The sequence below is a fragment of the Aricia agestis genome, chromosome Z (genome assembly GCF_905147365.1).
Source record: "Aricia agestis chromosome Z, ilAriAges1.1, whole genome shotgun sequence".
Lineage (NCBI taxonomy): Eukaryota > Metazoa > Arthropoda > Insecta > Lepidoptera > Lycaenidae > Aricia > Aricia agestis.
The window spans coordinates 34362279-34382047 of NC_056428.1; the positions used below are offsets into that span (position 1 = coordinate 34362279).

Consider the following 19769-nt stretch of genomic DNA (forward strand, 5'->3'; position numbering starts at 1 on the left):
CAACCGGCAGCTTAGCTAGGTTACAGTATAACCTGTGTTAAAGCCACCGGACCCTTTCCCAACTACTGATCGCATATCGCTGATTTTACATTTCAGGCAATTAAAATTAGATTACAAATCAAATCAATGTTTAAAATTAATCAAACTTGATACAATAAACGGGGGCGGTGGTTACTCGCGTCCGTAGGAATTACCTTTTACTACCCTACACGTGTCCCCCGGGTGGTGCTAAACGAGTAACAACGCCGAGTCTCAGGCGGCGGATATGATAACCTGACTCGTAGGCAGTAGTGGCCTTGAGGACTAAATACCCTCAAAAAGTCTAGCGCGGAAAGCAACGGGAAACTACCGCGACTATAATCCCAAGAAAACCACCATGATTAAGAACGCCACCAGAGATAATATGATGTCATGCGACCCGACTAACGCTCGGCGCCAGCTTGGTTCCGGGCCGACTGGTGTGAAATTGGCTACCGGCTGCAGTTGGAAACATAACATCTTACTCTAGCAAACTAACACCCAAGGGAAGGGCAATAACAATAGGAACCTGGAATGTCCGTGGACTTTTAAGGCCAGGAAAAATCGAAGTTGTTGAAGCGGAGATGGAGCGCTATAATCTGGCTATACTAGGATTGAGTGAGACCCATGTCAAAGATAACGGATACCACATCACACCTGAAGGAAATATGGTAATCTACTCTGACAGGCAAGACAATAGTTTTAGTGGTGTGGGCTTCATAGTTGCTAGCTGGCTACGAGACAAGGTATTGGGGTATAATAGCATCAACAATAGAATTATATCCTTAAAAATTTCAGCCCATCCACACCCAATTAACTTTGTACAGGTCTATGCGCCGACCACTGCAGCCACCGAAGAAGAGATGGAGGAATTTTACCACGAGCTAGAATTAACCTGCAAAGCGTTACCAAAGAAGGAATGTACTATCATCCTGGGAGACTTTAATGCTAAGATAGGGCACACTGATAATGATCAACACCTAAAGAAAATTATTGGGGAATACGGCTTAGGAGCCCGCCACAGTCGAGGTGAGATGTTGTTAGAGTTTTGCATTGAAAAAGGACTATTCGTAACTAACACGGCATATAAACAACATCCAAGACGCTTATGGACATGGCGATCGCCAACAGGTCATAAAAATCAGATTGACTTCATATTAATCAGCAGCAGATGGAAGTTGTGCGTAACTCTCTCAAAGACTTTTCCGGGTGCAGATTGTGGCAGCGACCATCAGCTGTTAATAGCTCAATACAGAGTCCGCCTCAAAGTAGTTTCAAAGCCTCCACCATCCAAAAATATTCTTCTAACACAAGAAGCGAAAGCTTTTGAGGACACACTACAAACTCGACTGGACAGTGAAACGTATTGCCCATTTGACTCAGCCAATACATCATGGAATCAGCTTAAGGCCGCATTAGAAGAGACAACTAGAACAATCACAAATGGACGGAAAGTAAAACACCCTAGATCTGAGTGGATGACCACTTGGGAGGCAATCGCACAAAGAAAGGCTCTAAAGACTGGAGGAATTCGTTCAAAGGAAGAACAACAGCGATACTCTGAACTTGACTCACTAGTACAGCGTCTCTGTAGACATGACAAGAATGCATATATCAATTCTATATGTAGAGATATACAAACACACTCTGATACCCTACATCCAAGAGACATGTTCCAAAAGGTAAAAATTCTCACACTTGAACGAAAATCAAAATCTTGGAACATAGAAGATGAAAAGGGTAACCTGATTTTAGACAAGAACCAAGTGATGACAAGATGGAGGAACTACTGCCAAGACCTGTACAAATATGACGCTGATGAACCTGACACTAGATTAGATTTTACAGATAAAGAACCCGACATCGTTCTCCATGAAGTAGAAGCAGCTATAAATAAGCTCAAAACAAAAGCTTGCGGTGGAGATGGTATACAGGCACAAGTGCTTAAGAGCTTGGGTAAGTGTGGAATCAGAGTAATGCATTCAATATGTCTTAAAGTATGGAGAACAGGACAGTGGCCAGACGATTGGACAGAATCTCTCGTGATACCACTACATAAGAAAGGGTCGACTAAAAAGTGTGGAAATTATCGGACCATCTCACTAATTTCACACGCCAGTAAGATTCTTCTCCATGTTATAAACAACAGATTGGCACACTATATAACTAGACAGATATCCATAGAGCAGGCGGGATTCGTAAAGGGCAGGGGTACCCGAGAACAAATCCTAAACATCCGTCAGCTGATAGAAAAGAGCAGAGAATTCAATGTCCCAATAGTACTCTGTTTTGTAAATTACGCTAAGGCCTTTGACTGCATCGTCTGGTCCAAAATGCTGGAGGTGATGAGAGAGTTGGGCGTCCCCGATCATCTCATATTTTTGGTACAAAACATCTATCTGTTATTAGACAATGATCTGTCAGAGCCGTTTGCTACAGAGCGTGGTGTCAGACAGGGTTGCATCCTCTCTCCACAGCTGTTCAACCTCGTAGGCGAATATATAATGCGTCGAGTGTTGGAAGATTGGGAGGATGGTATTAAAATTAACGGATACCTTCTCAACAACCTAAGGTTCGCTGACGACACCACGCTTATAAGTACTTGCGAAGTGAAACTTGCTGAACTTCTAGCGCGGCTCGAAAAGATTAGTCGAGACTTTGGCCTCCAAATCAATCGCAATAAAACCAAACTGATGTACGTCGATAAGCTGAACCAAATACAAAAGACATCCTTACTACAAGATCTCCAACCCGTAGAGGAGTTTGTCTACCTGGGATCGTTGATTAGCAACAATGGTAACTGCGAGAGGGAGGTTGTCCGACGGGCTCAGATGGCTAAATCTGCGGTTGGGCGCTTAGAAAAGATATGGAAGAATAAGAACATCTATCGTAGCACAAAAATAACACTAATGCGTTCCCTAATCTTTTCAATATTTTTATATGCCTCCGAGACATGGACACTAAAAGCACGTACTCGAGCTAAGATTGACGCTTTTGAAATGTGGTACTGGCGTAAAATGCTCGGCATCCCTTGGACCGCACACCGGACCAACACGTCTATACTTCAGCAACTCAAAATTACCACCCACCTGTCCACGCTTTGTCTACAACGATCACTTGCCTTTTTTGGCCACATAGCCCGCCGGGAGCCTAATAATCTTGAGAGTCTCATACTAGCTGGGCAATTAGAGGGGAAAAGAGGCAGAGGCAGAGTGGCTACACGATGGACAGACGCGATTGTCAAGGCTGCTGACTGCACGTTCCAGGAGGCATTTCATCAGGCCAAAAATAGAGACAAGTGGAGAGCCCTATCCCAAAAAGCAAATTTTGGTGGTCACGTCCCTCAGCCATGAGGATACGACTAGGAAGAAGAAGATACAATAAACAATACAAAAAACGATCGAAACGATCTACATCAATCACGACAACCATGATTGACTATGACTATCACAGCACAGAACGCAACGTCGCGTCGTGTTTGCTTACGCGCGCGCGTTAACCAACTACTTACGAAAAAAATTATTATTATTGTGAACTTGTATTATAATCAAATACCGTCCTCTTTTTGTACAAAACAAATAAACAGAAATAATAGGTACTATTATAGATAATAACCATAATTTAAATTTACAAACAAAGTATATATATTGTTGTGTAATTTTTGTGTAGTTGTGTAATTTTTTGAGATTTTGGACTGTTTTATCTTATTTTTGATAGGTACGTTAATAATTTTTTAAACGTTTTTATTTTTCTTTTCGACGCCTAAAGGGCCTTTTTTTTAAACTTTGTACTGATAGGTATGTCTGATATGTGATTCTTCAGGTTAATATTTTTCTAAGCATTTTTGTTTTATTTTTTTAACGCCTAAACGGCTAATAACGAATTTCAATTTGTTAAATTTTATCAACTTGTCACGTGGGCAGAGCCACGATTGAAAACTAGTATTGCTTACACACACAAGTTAACTATAGTCAATGTCACAGTAAATTACTCTCTCAACTGGTCGTTCTTAAAATTGTTAATTTCTTAAATTACTTTTATGTTCCTATTTCGGTGTATTTGATCTGTCCGACACTTTGATTATTATGACTATGGGTTTATTATTGTACCTACTTGATTTTAAACAATAAAACTTAAAAATACCTACTACCGAAACAATTGTTTTATTTTGTGTTCATACTTAAGTTCAGAAGAAACACGCTCACAGAAATAAAATGATCATATCTATCATAATTATTCTTAATATTTTTTAGTTAGCCTAGCGGACTTACCTAATTATAATTTAAAATTTAATTAATCTATGTAATATAGGGATAACTTGTTTTTAATGTCTGTTATGTACTCCAAGTTATAGAAATAAGTATTTCATTTTAATCGACTTCATAAAGAGGGATGATTCTCTATTTATACATACATATCGTCACTCCTGTCCCTCATTGGGGTAGACAGAGACCACATCACGCAATGAATTTATTGGGATCTTATTATATAGGTACCTATGTATGTATCGATATAACATATAAGGTTAGGAGGAAGCAACAAACTCAACAGTTTATGGCGTACATAAAAAAATAATATACGGTACCGATATAATCTCAAATATAGTAAGGAGTCATTTAATTAGTAGAATGCATGGAATTAATATAGTACAATATACGGTATCAATATAACCATACATTTAAATGGATGTAGGAAAAACGATTAAATGCATGGAACGAATACAAAAATATACAATGTGTCACATGATTTCCATCGAGAACGGAAGCAAAAAACCAGCGAGAATTATTTCAAATTGAATATCTAATTTTCGTACGTAAACAAAATTTCTCGTCGACAATAGAATTCACATGACAGCAATGTAACTATATTCGCACGAATAACAATTAAAAAGTCATTGGGAATGGTAGACGCCATAGGGTTCGACTTTGAAAAGACGCAACAAGTCTTCGGCGATTTAAATATATATATATATATATATATATATATATATATATATATATATATATATATACTAGCTGTATGCTCGATATTCAATAAAACACGAATAAAATGACATTTTATAAAAATGATTCCTAGCTAGATCGATTTATCGCCCCCGAAACTCCCTATATACTAAATTTCATAAAAATCGTTGGAGCCAATTCCGAATCTCGGATATTTGGAATCTCGGAATCGGCTCCAACGATTTTCATGAAATTTAGTATATAGGGGGTTTCGGGGGCGATAAATCGATCTAGCTAGGAATCATTTTCAGAAAATGTCATTTTATTCGTGTTTTATTGAATACTGTTTTAATGACTCTTCCTGGCATCTATTGGCGAATAATAATACTATTTTGTGAGCAACTAATTGTTTTAACGACCAGCAGTTATTAAGTAACACGAAGTCAATGAGTGTTTGCTATACCGAGCAAAGCTCGGTCATCCAGGTACTTATATTAATCAGTGTATAAAGTATTTTTTATCATGTTTTATCTGAATTTGTTTTTTTTTCTACACAGAAAGCACCTGTGATGTTAGTTTTGTCTCTGTTACCCTATGGTTGACTGGTAGAAAATGCCATATGGCATTAAGTCCGCCATTGTACATACATTGTGCAAGAAGTGTATTAGTTCATGAAGCCCTAAGCGGCCGCATACGGCCGCGATAACAATAGATAAGCTATTGTGTCTCGTTATTCCACGATCGATGGGTTAAAAAAAAAAGAAAAAATCGATGGCTTTGTCTATGTCTATGTAAAAATCGATGGCTGCAGATGAAATGTAGTCAATTTGTTAATTACTGATTGCGTGATTTGTTGCTATAAAAAGTGGAATGTAGCTTCTAGGTCGGTTTATCGTTTTCACATAAAGGTGTGTTACTGGAAGTCTCATAGATTTTTGTGGAAAGCAATATTTACTAAGTTCTATCTTCAGATATTATCGTTATAATTTATCTAATAACTTCAAATGTCACAGCACTCACAGCATTATTTTTATCATCTACAATCATTTACTATCTGCCATCATACAATAGTTTAAATTTCTTGTTAACTCAATTGAGAATTTGATTAATTAATGATTGAAAATCTATTGTGTCTGCGATACCCACGATGGAGATGTTAAATGAAATCAAACATAGAACATAAAATCAATGTGTATACTCAGACCAAATAAAAAGTTTTAAATACTTTATTTGGTCCGAGTATGCATATTTATTTCAAATTGAAAAACTAGGCCTTTACATCCGTTATGGATGATTTATACAGTATTTTTCAGAGCGAAGTCACCACTCCTCAAATACTGTAGTGCCTGGGACAAGATTTTTAAATGTCCGTATGGTTGCCCAAGCGCATACGGCATTCTCGCATCATAGTCGGCCTAGTCCAGGGGAAAGAACTAGTCAATACGTCTGGGACAAACTATGTTTACTCACGATGTTTTCCTTCACCGTACGAGCGTCCGTATTATGTACTTGAGATCAGAAAATGTCCCATAGGTACACGCCTCCACCCGGGTTCGAACCTGCACCCTCTAGGAGTGCGAACCATTAGGCCACGGACGCTCTTTCAAATCATAAATATCATAAATTAAGTACTTAATTGAGTAAATAATCATATTTACTTGATTATACAGGGTGTAACTAAAATAAGTGATAATACTTTAGGGTGTGTACGTGTTCCTTGTAGAGAGTACATTGTAAAAGTAGCAGCGCTGAAAGATAAAAAAAAATTTTTACTTTTGTATGGGGAACCTCGTGACGCTCGGGCCCTTGCCCATACAAAAGTGAAAAAAAAATTTCGTCTTTCAGCGCTGCTACTTTCACAGTGAACTCTCTACAAGGAACACGTACACACCCTAAAGTATTATCACTTATTTTTGTTACACCCTGTATACGAAACTACACGTGACGCCCGCAACTCCACTAAAATTCGTTTGTCGCGCGGGGACCGTACATTTTTCGGGGAATCAAGTATCCTTTTAAATGTCCTTTCCCGGTACTGAAAGTGTGGATACACGTTCAGTACCGGGAAAGGAAATTCCATACCAAAATTTCGTAAAATCGATTTAGCGGTTTTAACGTGAAAAGGTAACAGACAAGCTAACACTTTTACATTTATAATATCAGTAAGGATTCGTAAGTATAATATTTTATCAAACATCCGCTTGTGCAACGATAAATGATTGAATCTCTTTTTAGGGTTCCGTAGTCAACAAGGAACCCTTTAGTTTCGGTCTGTCCGTCCGTCTGTCTGTCTATCCGCGGTTTTGCTCAGAGACTATAAGGCCTACAAAGGTATCGGCATGAATGCACATATTAATGATGCGGACACAGTGGTAAATAAAATCTTTTACATTTTTTTTTCTTACGGTACACACTACACATCAATGCTGGGGTGATTTTTTTTTTGCTTCCTCCCCACTGCGTGGGGTGTCGTTGGATAGGTTTTTAAAAAATATAATGAGTCTCAAAGATCATTTTCAGATTTAGGGACCCATTTGTGAAATATGAAGTTTTAAAGTAGAAAAAATCGTTAGTCCAGTTTTAGTCCCCCCTTCTACCAGCTAAACGGCTGCTTCTGGAAATGTGGAAAAATTCACGGCTAAGAAGACTTCATAAGTTATTGAGTAATAGTCGATCAACTAAAAAAAATGTATGCGTAGAAGTACAAAGGAACTTTTCGTTCAAAATCCTTCGATCGTAACTGAGATGATGTTGTTGATTGTGTAAAACACGTTATAAATGTGAATTAATTGATCATACAAAAATTATCAGAAACAGAACCCTATATTGCTCGTGGCACGACTCGCACTTGGCCGGTTTTTTTATCTCAAACGAATGGCAGATGTTGAAGGTCGTCCAGCGTCATAGCACGTATCTTATTTCTACATTATGTTAATTCTTCACATTATTATAGTTCTGATGTGAATTTTTGCCGTCTCTTGACATTCGAGAAACATCTAGACTTTAGATTCTAGAGTGACGTCGAATGTTGTAAAGAAGTCTTAGCGACTGAAGCAAAATGTAATAATACTCAAACAAAAGTTGTAAATGATATTTTGAAGGATTTGCAATAATAAAACTAATACTTCTCATGTTCGTAACAAAATCAAGGTGTTTGAATTTTCAGATTATCTATGACTAGCTGTTGCCCGCGACTTCGTCCGCGTTAGCATAGTAGATCACATCCCAAGTATTATTTATTGTACAAAAATATTCAATATACAGAATTGACTTTCCTACGATTTTATTATATACAGATTTTTCGCGCGGCTTTGCTTGCGTAATTTAGGAATTTCACGCAACCGTACATTTTTCCGCAAAAAATAGCCTTTGTTCCTTAACGTGGTCTGTTCTTCATGTTTGCCAAATAACATAAAAATTGCTCCAGTAACAATTTTCCTCCGTTTTTTCCACATTTTCCTCTATTTCTTTGCTACTATTAGTCTTAGGGTAACAAAATATAGCTTATAGCCTTCCTCAATCAATGGGCTATCTAACACTGAAAGAATTTTTCAAATCGACCAGTAGTTCCTGAGATTAGCGCGTTCAAATAAGCTATTTCAAATAATTTATCCCGTTTATTCGACATTTTCCTCTATTTCTTCGCTCCTATTAGTCTTAGATTGATAAAATGTAGCCTATAGCCTTCCTCAATCAATGGACTATCCAACAGTAGTTCCTGAGATTAGCGCGTTCAAATAAACCCTTTCATATAATTTCCCACGTTTTTTCCACTTTGTCCTCTATTTCTTAGCTCCTATTAGTCTTAGCGTGATAAAATGTAGCCTATAGCCTTCCTCAATCAATGGGCTATCCAACAGTAAAAGAATTTTTCAAATCGGACCAGTAGTTCCTAAGATTAGCGCGTTCAAATAAACCCTTTCATAAATTTCCCCCGTTTTTTCGACATTTTCGTCTATTTCTTCGCTCCTATTAGTCTTAGCGTGAAAAAATGTAGCCTATAGCCTTCCTCAATCAATAGGCTATCCAACAGTAAAATAATTTTTCAAATCGGACCAGTAGTTCCAGCGATTAGCGCGTTCAAACAAACAAACAAACAAACTCTGCAGAATTATAATATTAGTATAGATAATCTATGATAATCGTAGATTTGTTGTGAAGTATGCACAAATAAAATTACCACAACTCTGTTAAAGTTTGTTTAACGTTATGCGAGACTGCTGTTCGATTTACACACGAAGACAGGGGCACAATTTCCCAATAAGCTATTGGTTACATATATAAGTTAGAAGTGATTATGGAACCGCCCCCTACAAAACTGTAATTTTGAGAGTGGTACGTCTGTTTGTTGAAACTGCATCTATTATATTTTTATATTTCTTATATTCACAGTCCACACTTAATATTATGAATTCGAAAGTGTGTTTTCACGCCTCAACCGCTAAACCGATTATGTGTGGGATTTAAAGTATGTAGATATGTACATTAAATCCCTGAAAGGTCATTTGAAATATATATCCCGCAAAAATGTACGGTTCCCGCGCGTACGTGAATTTTGGCGCAACGGAGTTGCGGGTTTTATTTTTAATTTAATTTATAATTTAATTTAGTATTTTATAGCTTACTAGCTGTCCCGGTGAACTTCGTGTCACTTTAAAACCTTCCCTAAAAATTTAGTATTTTATATAATAACCATGTTATTTCCCCGCAGGCCTGCGGAAGCGGAGAAATTCAGATTGGAGAAGATAGCCGAAGCCAACCGGCTGAAGACCGTCCTCGAAGCCGAGGCCGAAGCCGAGGCGGTCAAAGTTCGCGCTGAGGTGAGAACAATGCCAGTGGCGGTCTTACCCATTGTGAGGCCCCGGATGGAAGGCCTTTGCGAGGCGCCTTGCCTACCACAATAACACCTTGCGAGGCACCAATCTATACTATAATATTATAAAACGGAAGAGTTTGTTTGTTTGTTCGCGCTAATCTCAGGAACTACTGGTCTGATTTGAAAAAATCTTTCAGTGTTAGATAGCCCATATATCGAGGAAGGCTATAGCTTATATTTTATCACACTAAGACTAATAGGAGCGAAGAAATAGAAGAAGATGTTTTAACGTTGTTCGTGACGGCCGAAAAGGAAGATCTTCCGACCGAGCGAGATAGCATGCTCGGTCAGGCCGAAGCCCACTGACGTCATTTCAGACGTTGTATATATCTTGCCGTTCTCCGAAACTTCGATAGTGCGATGCAGGAATGTTAGGCGAATTGTGGGTACCGCCACATCACTCCCCCCCCCGAAGACCTGTGGTATTCTTCGATGCGCTTGTGTTGTCAGGTGTGGGCCGAAGCTACGCGTGCAATGACCAGGAGAGGGACCCCCGTGCTCTGCTTGTTGACCGGTCGTTGTAGCCTATGGCTGCCCCGTTCAAGCCAGACGCGGGTTCGACCGGCGCGGACCTCCAACGCGGCTTATGGTCGAGGCGACCCGGTTATGCTTGATGTCTGCTGACGTGGTGCGGAGGGGCGGGGAGTGTGTTCTTGTCGGGGTCACCAATTTAACGTTGTTCGTGACGGCCGAAAAGGATGATCTTCCGACCGAGCGAGATAGCATGCTCGGTCAGGCCGAAGCCCACTGACGTCATTTCAGACGTTGTATATATCTTGCCGTTCTCCGAAACTTCGATAGCGCGATGCAGGAATGTTAGGCGAATTGTGGGTACCGCCACAATGTGGAAAAAACGGAGGAAATTATTTGAAATTGCTTAGTATCTTAAGAACTACTGGAAATTTTTTTATGTTATTTGGCGCACATGAAGAATTGACCACGTGAAGGGACATAGGCTATTTTTTTGCGGAAAATTGTACAGTTTTCGTGAATTTCCTAAATAACGCGGGCAAAGCCGCGCGTAACCTCTATTGCTTTTATGTCTGTGTTCGCATATTTCTGGAAGTACCATTCCGATTTCAATAATTCTTTTTTTGTTGTACTAGGTATTGTTCAACTTAGGGAATAGTGCAAGTTTCATCAAAATCGGTTCAGTAGTTTTAGATATAGGGAGTTTTAATTCTTACGTACAATTTTGAAGTCGGTTTTATCTTTTTAAAATACAGTTATTTTAATTCTTTCTTCATAAGCTTGTCTGAGGTACGCGGCTATTGATGTTTCATTGGCAGAAGCACAGACATCGATTGAGATAGATACCGCATGTGTATGTACTTCGCGTGCCATATCGCGTTCTCAAATGACGAGCAATGCTCGTCTTTGGAAAGATTGCTATCGGAATCGGACGTCAATCGGAATTTTAAAAATGCCTAAATGCCTAAAAGTGCCGTAATTAGCTGTATAAATTCAAATAGAAACGTTGGCTAGATAATGGACACGTTTCTAATCCTCGGTACGTCACGGGTAGGTAAAAGTGGCACGCTCGTTTTCATACAAATAGAGCTACATGCGGTTATCTATCTTGATCTATATCTGTGGGCAGAAGTTAATAAAATGTCGCAACATGATACTTATGCGTGAATATTTTTGAGACGATGCAATATAAATCGCAGTTATATTACATATAATATAACTGCGATTATTGAATACATAGATATTAATAGTAGGTTGTGAGGATGTCAGAATTTTACAATGTTTATGTAAATGTTAGATGTTTTAGGTGTGACCTATTTGCATGTTACAATCGTATTACAAATATGTGCATCTTATGGCTAAATCCTTACAACGCGTTACGTCAATAAAATTTTTTTGACTAACATCAAAAGCAACATAGATTTTCACGTAATATTATAGTCTCACATACATATTTGCTTTTAGTGATAATATGCGTATCTAGTACAGTATATTACTGCAATGCTAGATGCAGCACCAGCCGGGCTAGCACGGCCACCAGTAGAAATACGAAAGTATGGACAAACTGTGGACATAAACTTAAGGTCCGTTCCGACTTCCGATCCTTACCGCGGGTAATCGCGACCGACAAAAATTCAATTAAAATGCCACTTTATGACAGACTATAATATTAAATATGTCATAAAGTAGGATATTATTTGAATTTTTAGGACTAAAGTCTGTCATCAAGTGGCATTTTAATTGAATGTTTCGGAAAGAAAAAGGATCGGCACTTCACCTTAAATTTATCTCCACAGTTTGTCTATACTTTCGCAATTCTACTGGGGGCCGTGCTAGCCGGGCAGCACAAACAGTAAAAAACATTTGTTCCACCTTTGACAACGTTTTGATCAATATTCTGATATGAATGTCATGTCGGATTTTGGCCAAATTATTTAGTGTATTTCCTAGTAGCACCCTCTGCTCCGACTTTTGCGTAACATACCCTATTGAATTTTTTTTCTGTTTAGGCCGAGGCCTTCGCGATCAAGGCACGCGCCGCCGCTGACGCCGAACAAATGGCGAAGAAAGCCGACGCATGGAAGGAGTATGGTTCCGCCGCTATGGTTGACATGATGCTCGACGTCCTGCCCAGGGTAAGTTACAACCGCACCGCGAAAAACTATACTACATCTGATTGACTCGGGAATCAATTAGGTATAACAGTTGCGTAAGTATAGGGTGGCAGGGCTGGTAAAATGCCATGGGCCCCCGGGCCGCGATCCAAGAGGCCGTAAGGTCAGAATTTTTTATACATTGTTTTATTATTAACGTGACGATTTTTACTGATAGGGTCCCATCAATTTGCCACGGGCCCCGTATGTTATAGTTACGCCACTGAGATATAATATACGTATATAAGATAGCCGAGCATTGAATAAAGTATTATTATCACTTAACGCCTCCGTGGTCTAGTGGTGCAGAGCGCGGCTCTTGACTCGGAGGTCGTGGGTTCGAATCCCGCGTTGGAAACATGTTATTTCCAAGTTTGGTTAGGACAATGCAGGCTGATCACCTGATTGTCTGACAAGTAAAATGATCCATGCGTCGGATGGGCATGTAAAAAGTCGGTCCTGCGCCTGATCTCTCGCCGGTCGTGTCGGTCTTCCGTCCCACTGGCTTATGAGAGTAAAGGAATAGAGAGTGCTCTTGTGTACTGCGCACACACTTGGGCACTATAAAATTACTCCTGCGTAGCTGGCCTAGTATCAATGAAACCGGCCACCGTCACCGAAATCGGTGTGGGAGCTATTATTATTATTATCACTTAGTTTTGTTACGTACCCTGTATATACAAGGACAGCAGGGCATTGAATTATACACTGGGTGTAAATATCTTATTTACTAAGTGAAATTATATATATTGCAGTAATTTCATAAAATGTGGCCCCATTTATGAATTTCTTAAGCCCCCCTCGACTCTATTTTCTGTAACGGGTTTTATCCCCCACCACACAATCCCACCGCTGTATCTCCTGTGTCGCCAGGATCGACAACGGTACCAACCACGAAAACCCTTTGATATGATCTCAGGGATCCCTCCGATTACTCTTATAACTTCCCCTATCCATTTAGGCCCAAAAGATTCAATAATATTATGTTATTAACCATTAAATGAAAGTGTAAACGCAATTTGTATTTAATTATATAGAACACGTTTAGAATTAGTCTTGCACTACAATATTTAATACTTAGGTACTAGCCAAGGAATGTTTATTGCAAAAGCGTGTAAGCCTTATCAACTGACATGCCCTACAAAATGAGTTTCACTATTAAATAATACAAAATTTAATAGTGAAAGTCATCGTCCATAGATATTATTATTTATTATTTATTCGTTACTATAAGACTATATGCCTGCAATTTCGTTGCACAAAAATTCATTAAAACGGGAGAATCGTTGATTTTTGCCCGATAAAATCCATTTTTTCTCAAGACTTACAAATTTAATCAGAATAGGTTCAGCGTGGATAAGTGACACACTATTGCATTATTAATGCTAGTATGCAATGCAGTATTTATTGCAAAAATAGGAAAAAATGTATTTTCGCATCAAGCATACGGGTAAAAACCATAAAAAACCCAATAATAAATAATAATTTATGCACAACTAGCATCTAGCTAAGTTACTCAAGGCATTGATATTTTGTTTCTTCAAGATAAAGATAAGGAAACTTACCATGATTTCACACTTATAGACATAGAAAAGATGGGTACCATAATTAATATATATGCATTTTGGATCCGATCGAATGAAATACACATATTTTAAATTATTCTATTAACTATTTTTGTGCCGTGGTTTATTTTTATATCTTCAGCAAAGGAATGAGAATACATTAGTTTTATCAAATGAAATTATTTTAAACTAAGATGCAAACAAAGTAACCACAATGTGAGATATAGTCGTATTTATTTACATTTTCCTTTCATAGACAAAAATACAAATAATATAATAACAATTTCGTATGCTTATTTTTTTAAATATGCCTACACTTACAACAACACATAAAGTCAATGTGTCGAAGTCCGGCATACTTTTCTAAAATTAAAGTTTAACATAATTTATTGACTTGAGATTTGCTTTTTAAAGTAACTTGTGCCATCGGAAATTATAGGCTATATATTAATTAGACTTATAAATATGATCTAAAAACAATCTTAGTTGCCGTATTTTTTTACTTACGTGGTATTTTTTAAAAACTCGGCGTGTAGACGGACTTCCCTTACAGTTTGAGGTAAGTCCGTCTAGCAGCAGTATAGCCATAACTTGTGAAGTAAAATGCATGGCAACGGTTTCTAGCAAAGCCGCAAAACGGCCATTCAAATATGTTTTAAAGGTGTCGGTAATAAGGTTCGCATTCCAGAGAAAATTAATTTTATATCATTTTAAGGCAAGTCCGATATCGTAAGTGTAAGTGGTTGCAAACATTTTCATTTAAATTATTATGATTTTTTTGAAAAATTAAACACTAAGTAGAAACATAAATGTTTATTACAACAAAATTATATTAATTAGTGCCGGTAAAATCTACAACTTTGCTTCATCATCATTTATGGGATAAGACATTTTTCAATATACTCCCCTACTTAATTTTGATTTGATTATTGTTATTGATATGTCTACTTAGTACCTATTTTTTTAAATTCCGTAATATTAATATTTAGTTAGTTAAAATAACTTTTTAATTTTAGGTTAGACACATGTTGCAGGTGACAATAACGAAATTAGAGCGATATTAACGAATCGGACACCAGTAATAAGTAAAAGGATCACTAAATTACTTATGTAATCCAAGAAACTCCAAAAAAAAGTGGAAATACCCACTTTTTTTAATTTTTTTGGCAGAGACTTACACTCCGACTGCGAGTACAAAACGGAAAAAAATTTGAGATCGGTTTTTTTCGTAATAGGTAGTTAGTAGCGACACTTCTGTTTCTTAGGTCAAACTAACTCTGCAATATTGTTTTACCCACTGAGCCATATGAAACTAGTCGTTCAAATATGGAAGTTATTGCTGCTAGACGGACTTACCTCCCAGACGGACTTCGACACATTGACCTTACAGCAAAAGATTAAATAGATACCCTCCAGAGGTTACCTGTGTTGTCATATTTTATCACGATGCACCTCAACCCTAACTCCTGGCTAGGCGTAATAAATTCTTACCAAAGAATAAAACACATAGAAATATAAAAAACGTTCAAAGCCGTGGCACGTGGCATGGTAATGCTTTTCTTCGGAATGGAGTCCAAAACTTCCATGCGCGTTGGACCCTTGCATCCCACGTTTGAACCCGCTGTACACATTGGGCTAACGCATTCGACCCATTGGGCCAACGCGTAGAGGCCTATTTGGACACTAGTTGAGAGCGACATTCCATACGTTGACCAATGTTGCGTTCCGCTGTACACTATTAAAATAGCCAAGCACAACAAATAAAAAAAAAAAACTTTAAAAATACGCTAATAAAAGAAGTACTGAAATCGGTTCAGCCGTTTTCAAGATTAACGCTTACCAACACATTAAGCGATTCATATTTATATTACAGATATTCGTAGCATAACTCCCACACGGATTCGGATTGAAACCAGGCCAGTTACGCAGGAGTAATTTTATAGTGCCCAAGTGTGGGCGCAGTACACAAGATCTATTCCTTTTACTCTCATAACCCAGTGGGACGGAAGACGTAGGATCGACTTTTTACATGCCCATCCGACGCATGGATCATCTTACTTGTCAGACAATCAGGTGATCAGCCTGCATTGACCCAACTTGGAAACAACCAAACTTGGAAATAACATGTTTCGAACGCGGGAATCGAACCCACGACCTCCGATCCGAGTCAAGAGCCACGCTCTTAACCACTGGACCACGGAGGCATAACTATACCGTTTGTTCCTAGGTGGCGGCTGAAGTAGCTGCTCCGCTGTCACAAGCCCGCAAGGTGACGATGGTGTCTTGCGGCGGTGGTGAAGTGGGTGCGGCCAAGCTGACCGGGGAGGTGCTGAGCATCGTGCAGTGCATACCGGAGCTGGTGAAGACCGTCACCGGAGTTGACATCTCCAAGGTCAAGGTAAGGCGTTTCTAACCGTGCTAAAGGGACCATGAATAGGATAGGACTGCTATGTTATCATGCTACAGCAGAGTAGACAGAACTAAGGGCCCTCCACACGAGGTTTTTTACGCTCGTTTGTGTCGATACAAACGCAAGTTGGACGCTCAGAAAACGCAAGAAAACCTACAGTTTTAAACTTTCTATCTGCCAAAACTCGATGAAAACGCGCGTCGTCAGAGCGCAAAAAATACGTCGTGTGGAAAGGCCCTAAGGAGTACCTTGATTTCAAACAAACGGGCGAATATACACGAGTTGGGTGCTAATGTCACTTTCAAAATGTTTCACAATGCTGAGTAACGCATTAGCCGCGCACATACAAGCCGCGCGTGGTGCCTTTGTATGAAGATAACTTACTTCCCCTCCTTTTACTATGGCATTAGTACGGCGCGCGCCGGCTGATATGACATACTACGTCAAACGTCTAAATTCCGAGATCTCTTCTGAGTCGGCCCACTCGTTAGTTCTGTTTATTCTGGCTACAGGCAACACCAGCATAGACAGTAAACAAAGAGTTTTGGTCGACTTTGACGTTTCTGTCTATATTCTGATATGACGTGTGCAACACATAAAGTTAATATACCTAGCGGAATAGAGCAACAATCTCGAGCTGTCAAACGAAACCGAAATTGGTTTTCATCTGTCTGAAAAATATGTGTACGTATACACTTACACAAGCATGATTGAACATGAATTCTATGAGATTAAATTGTCAGCGTGCGGCAAGTGCCGACTGGACGTCAAAAAAAGAGTGCTGCTGTCATGTATCACATACGTCTCTTTTTACCACTCAGTGTTACTGATAGTGACATCTCTCTTGCTCAGGCCTTTGTTTATCTATTCCGCTAGGTATATTAACTTTATGGTGCAACATGTCGGATTTTGTTCGGATTATTTAAGTGTATGTGCTAGTAGTGCCCTCTGCTCCGACCTTTGCGTCATATAGTGCTAACCATATCTGTGAGTGCTAAAAATGATCTCATTTAGGAGAGTTCTTTTAGTACTTTTTTTAGGAGATTTCTTTTATCTTTCATGTTTTTGTAGTTAACTTTATTTGTGTACATATTTAGCTAACTTTTAATTTATTAAGCCCACTTGCTTCGCTAACATTATTCATTTAATTGATTTTACAAAATCCACCCTCCCTTTTTTCCGATGAAGAATTGTATTATTTTTTTCTAGAAAGAGTAAAAACAATAATGTTTGCTATAAAATCTAATATTAATCTTGAGGTCTCGACCTGACCAGACTGCTTATAAGTTATCACTAGGGTATGTTATTCGAATATTCGAATACTCGTTTTATTCGAATATTCGACGATTTTATTATTCGAATATTCGCCAAATTATTTTTCGAATAATTCGAATACTAAAAATATTTTTTATTTTTGTTTAAAATGCTATCAATCATAAAATTAACATGGAATAAGAACATAATTAAGTTTATTTCAGAAAAATAATATTATTTATGAATATTCTACATATTTAATAATATATATAAATCTGTTTTAAGTCTAACTAATGAGTATACGACCATTCATCGTCGCCGTTGACCATGTTTTTAGTTCATTGTTGTTCATGTTCATTACGTATACTCGTATAAAACAAACTCGTTTTTTAAGAAGGTAATAAATGTAAGTGCAATATTGAGATTTTTAAAATACGTAGTTAAAATACAAAAGATATTTTTTCTATACGCATTTCTGGCTTGAATCTCGCGATGTGATCTATGATTCGACAAGTTGATAAAAATTTGCTATACAATAGCTTTACCACGGCAGTCCTCGACTGATAATTGAAACAGTTAGTACAGTATCAAAAAATGTCGATGACTCCTTAATATCATGTTATTGGAGTTATCAAACTTCAAGTTACTAAATTCACCAGCTCTAGGATTGTTTCACCCTCCCCCAGGGCTTCGTTGCAATTTTGTTTTTGTTGTGAGGTTGGTTTTCTAGTAGCCCTTTTTTATAATTTCGAGCCACATACAGCCGAAGCCTTCACACACAGGTGAAGCCGACTAGGTGAACTAGGTGAACGTGAATCGAAAATATCAAAAAGACGGGTAAGCTGGCTTAGTATTAATGAACAGATATCATAATGTCTAATATCATATTATTATTGAATCTCAACTGCTGCCTAGCAAGACTTAAGCTTAAACACATAAGAAAAGTAAAAAGTGCTACGATCGAAAACGGTTTACACTTTACAGCCTTTCTTTTATTGCCCAGCTGTAACCTTAAAATATACATTTTTAAAGTGTTTCATAATAAAAATTAACTTTGTCATTTATAAAGATTTATGTTGATAAAAGTAAAAATAAGAATTGCTTACTTTATAGTATTAACAAAATAGGTTGTACATGGTTGTACGAAGCTTTTTGTTACTTTTATTCAGAGTTTTCAGCATTTTTCAATATTTTTTAATTATTCGAATAATATTCGAATTATTCGAAAAGTTTTGTAAAATATTCGAATTATTCGAATAGTAAATTTGTCGAATAATAACATTCCCTAGTTATCACATACACAAATTGATAATGTTTTATGAAATTGCAATTCAATGAAGCTTGGTTATTTATTTGTTTTGTAATTACAAGTATTAAATGTTAATTATCTGACAGGTTAAGACTAAAACAATAGTCAATAAGGGTCAATTAACATGGCGACGTTGCAAGGCGTTGCAAATTTCAGATTCAGATTTGGAACAGACAGCTCGACACCGCGGCAAATCTCTCAATTCAAATATCTACTTTTTAATAAAGTTCAGTTTTGAATAAGTATGCCATTCAAAGATAAATTGCATCGACGCCTTAGTTGCATGTGAACTGACTCTAAGTAGTTTTCAGTTTTGCTATCCTAAAAATACCCGCTGGTTAAAACTGATCCTAATAAAGTAAATATTATAATTTACGCCACAGTACAACCGATTTGTCACGTGTATCGGTATCATAATGGGTGTGAAATACAATTTTACACTACATTATCTCTAATTACCGTGCTTTGTTTGAGCTCATTATTTTACACAGAGTGATCAAATTGATCTGTAGTATACGTACCAACAAATATATAAGCAATAATTATTATAATATAGTGTACCGTTAACGCATAGAAAATAAATTTGATCCGTCACAGCATAATCGATTATTTCCAAGAAACAATTTGCTTTGATTAAAAACGAAATCTGTAGGCTGATTCTGCTACCTAATTTAAGAACAATACTGTTTCGATGCAGTCCCGGTATGATGAAACTACAAAATTGTATTAACATAAATTGCAAGAATCTATCTCATTTTGACCTCGAAACT

The 19769-nt window shown here is 37.7% G+C and overlaps 1 protein-coding gene across 2 annotated transcripts in view; it reads left to right on the forward strand.

Moving 5' to 3' along the window:
* LOC121739320 (flotillin-1) overlaps nucleotides 1-19769 on the forward strand; it is a 42499-nt gene that overhangs the window by 11110 nt on the left and 11620 nt on the right. For both annotated transcript variants that reach the window (XM_042131711.1, XM_042131712.1), the window contains exons 7-9: nucleotides 9673-9781; nucleotides 12318-12443; nucleotides 16254-16424. In XM_042131711.1, coding sequence (XP_041987645.1) covers nucleotides 9673-9781; nucleotides 12318-12443; nucleotides 16254-16424 — 406 coding nt within the window. The remainder of the gene's footprint in view (nucleotides 1-9672; nucleotides 9782-12317; nucleotides 12444-16253; nucleotides 16425-19769) is intronic.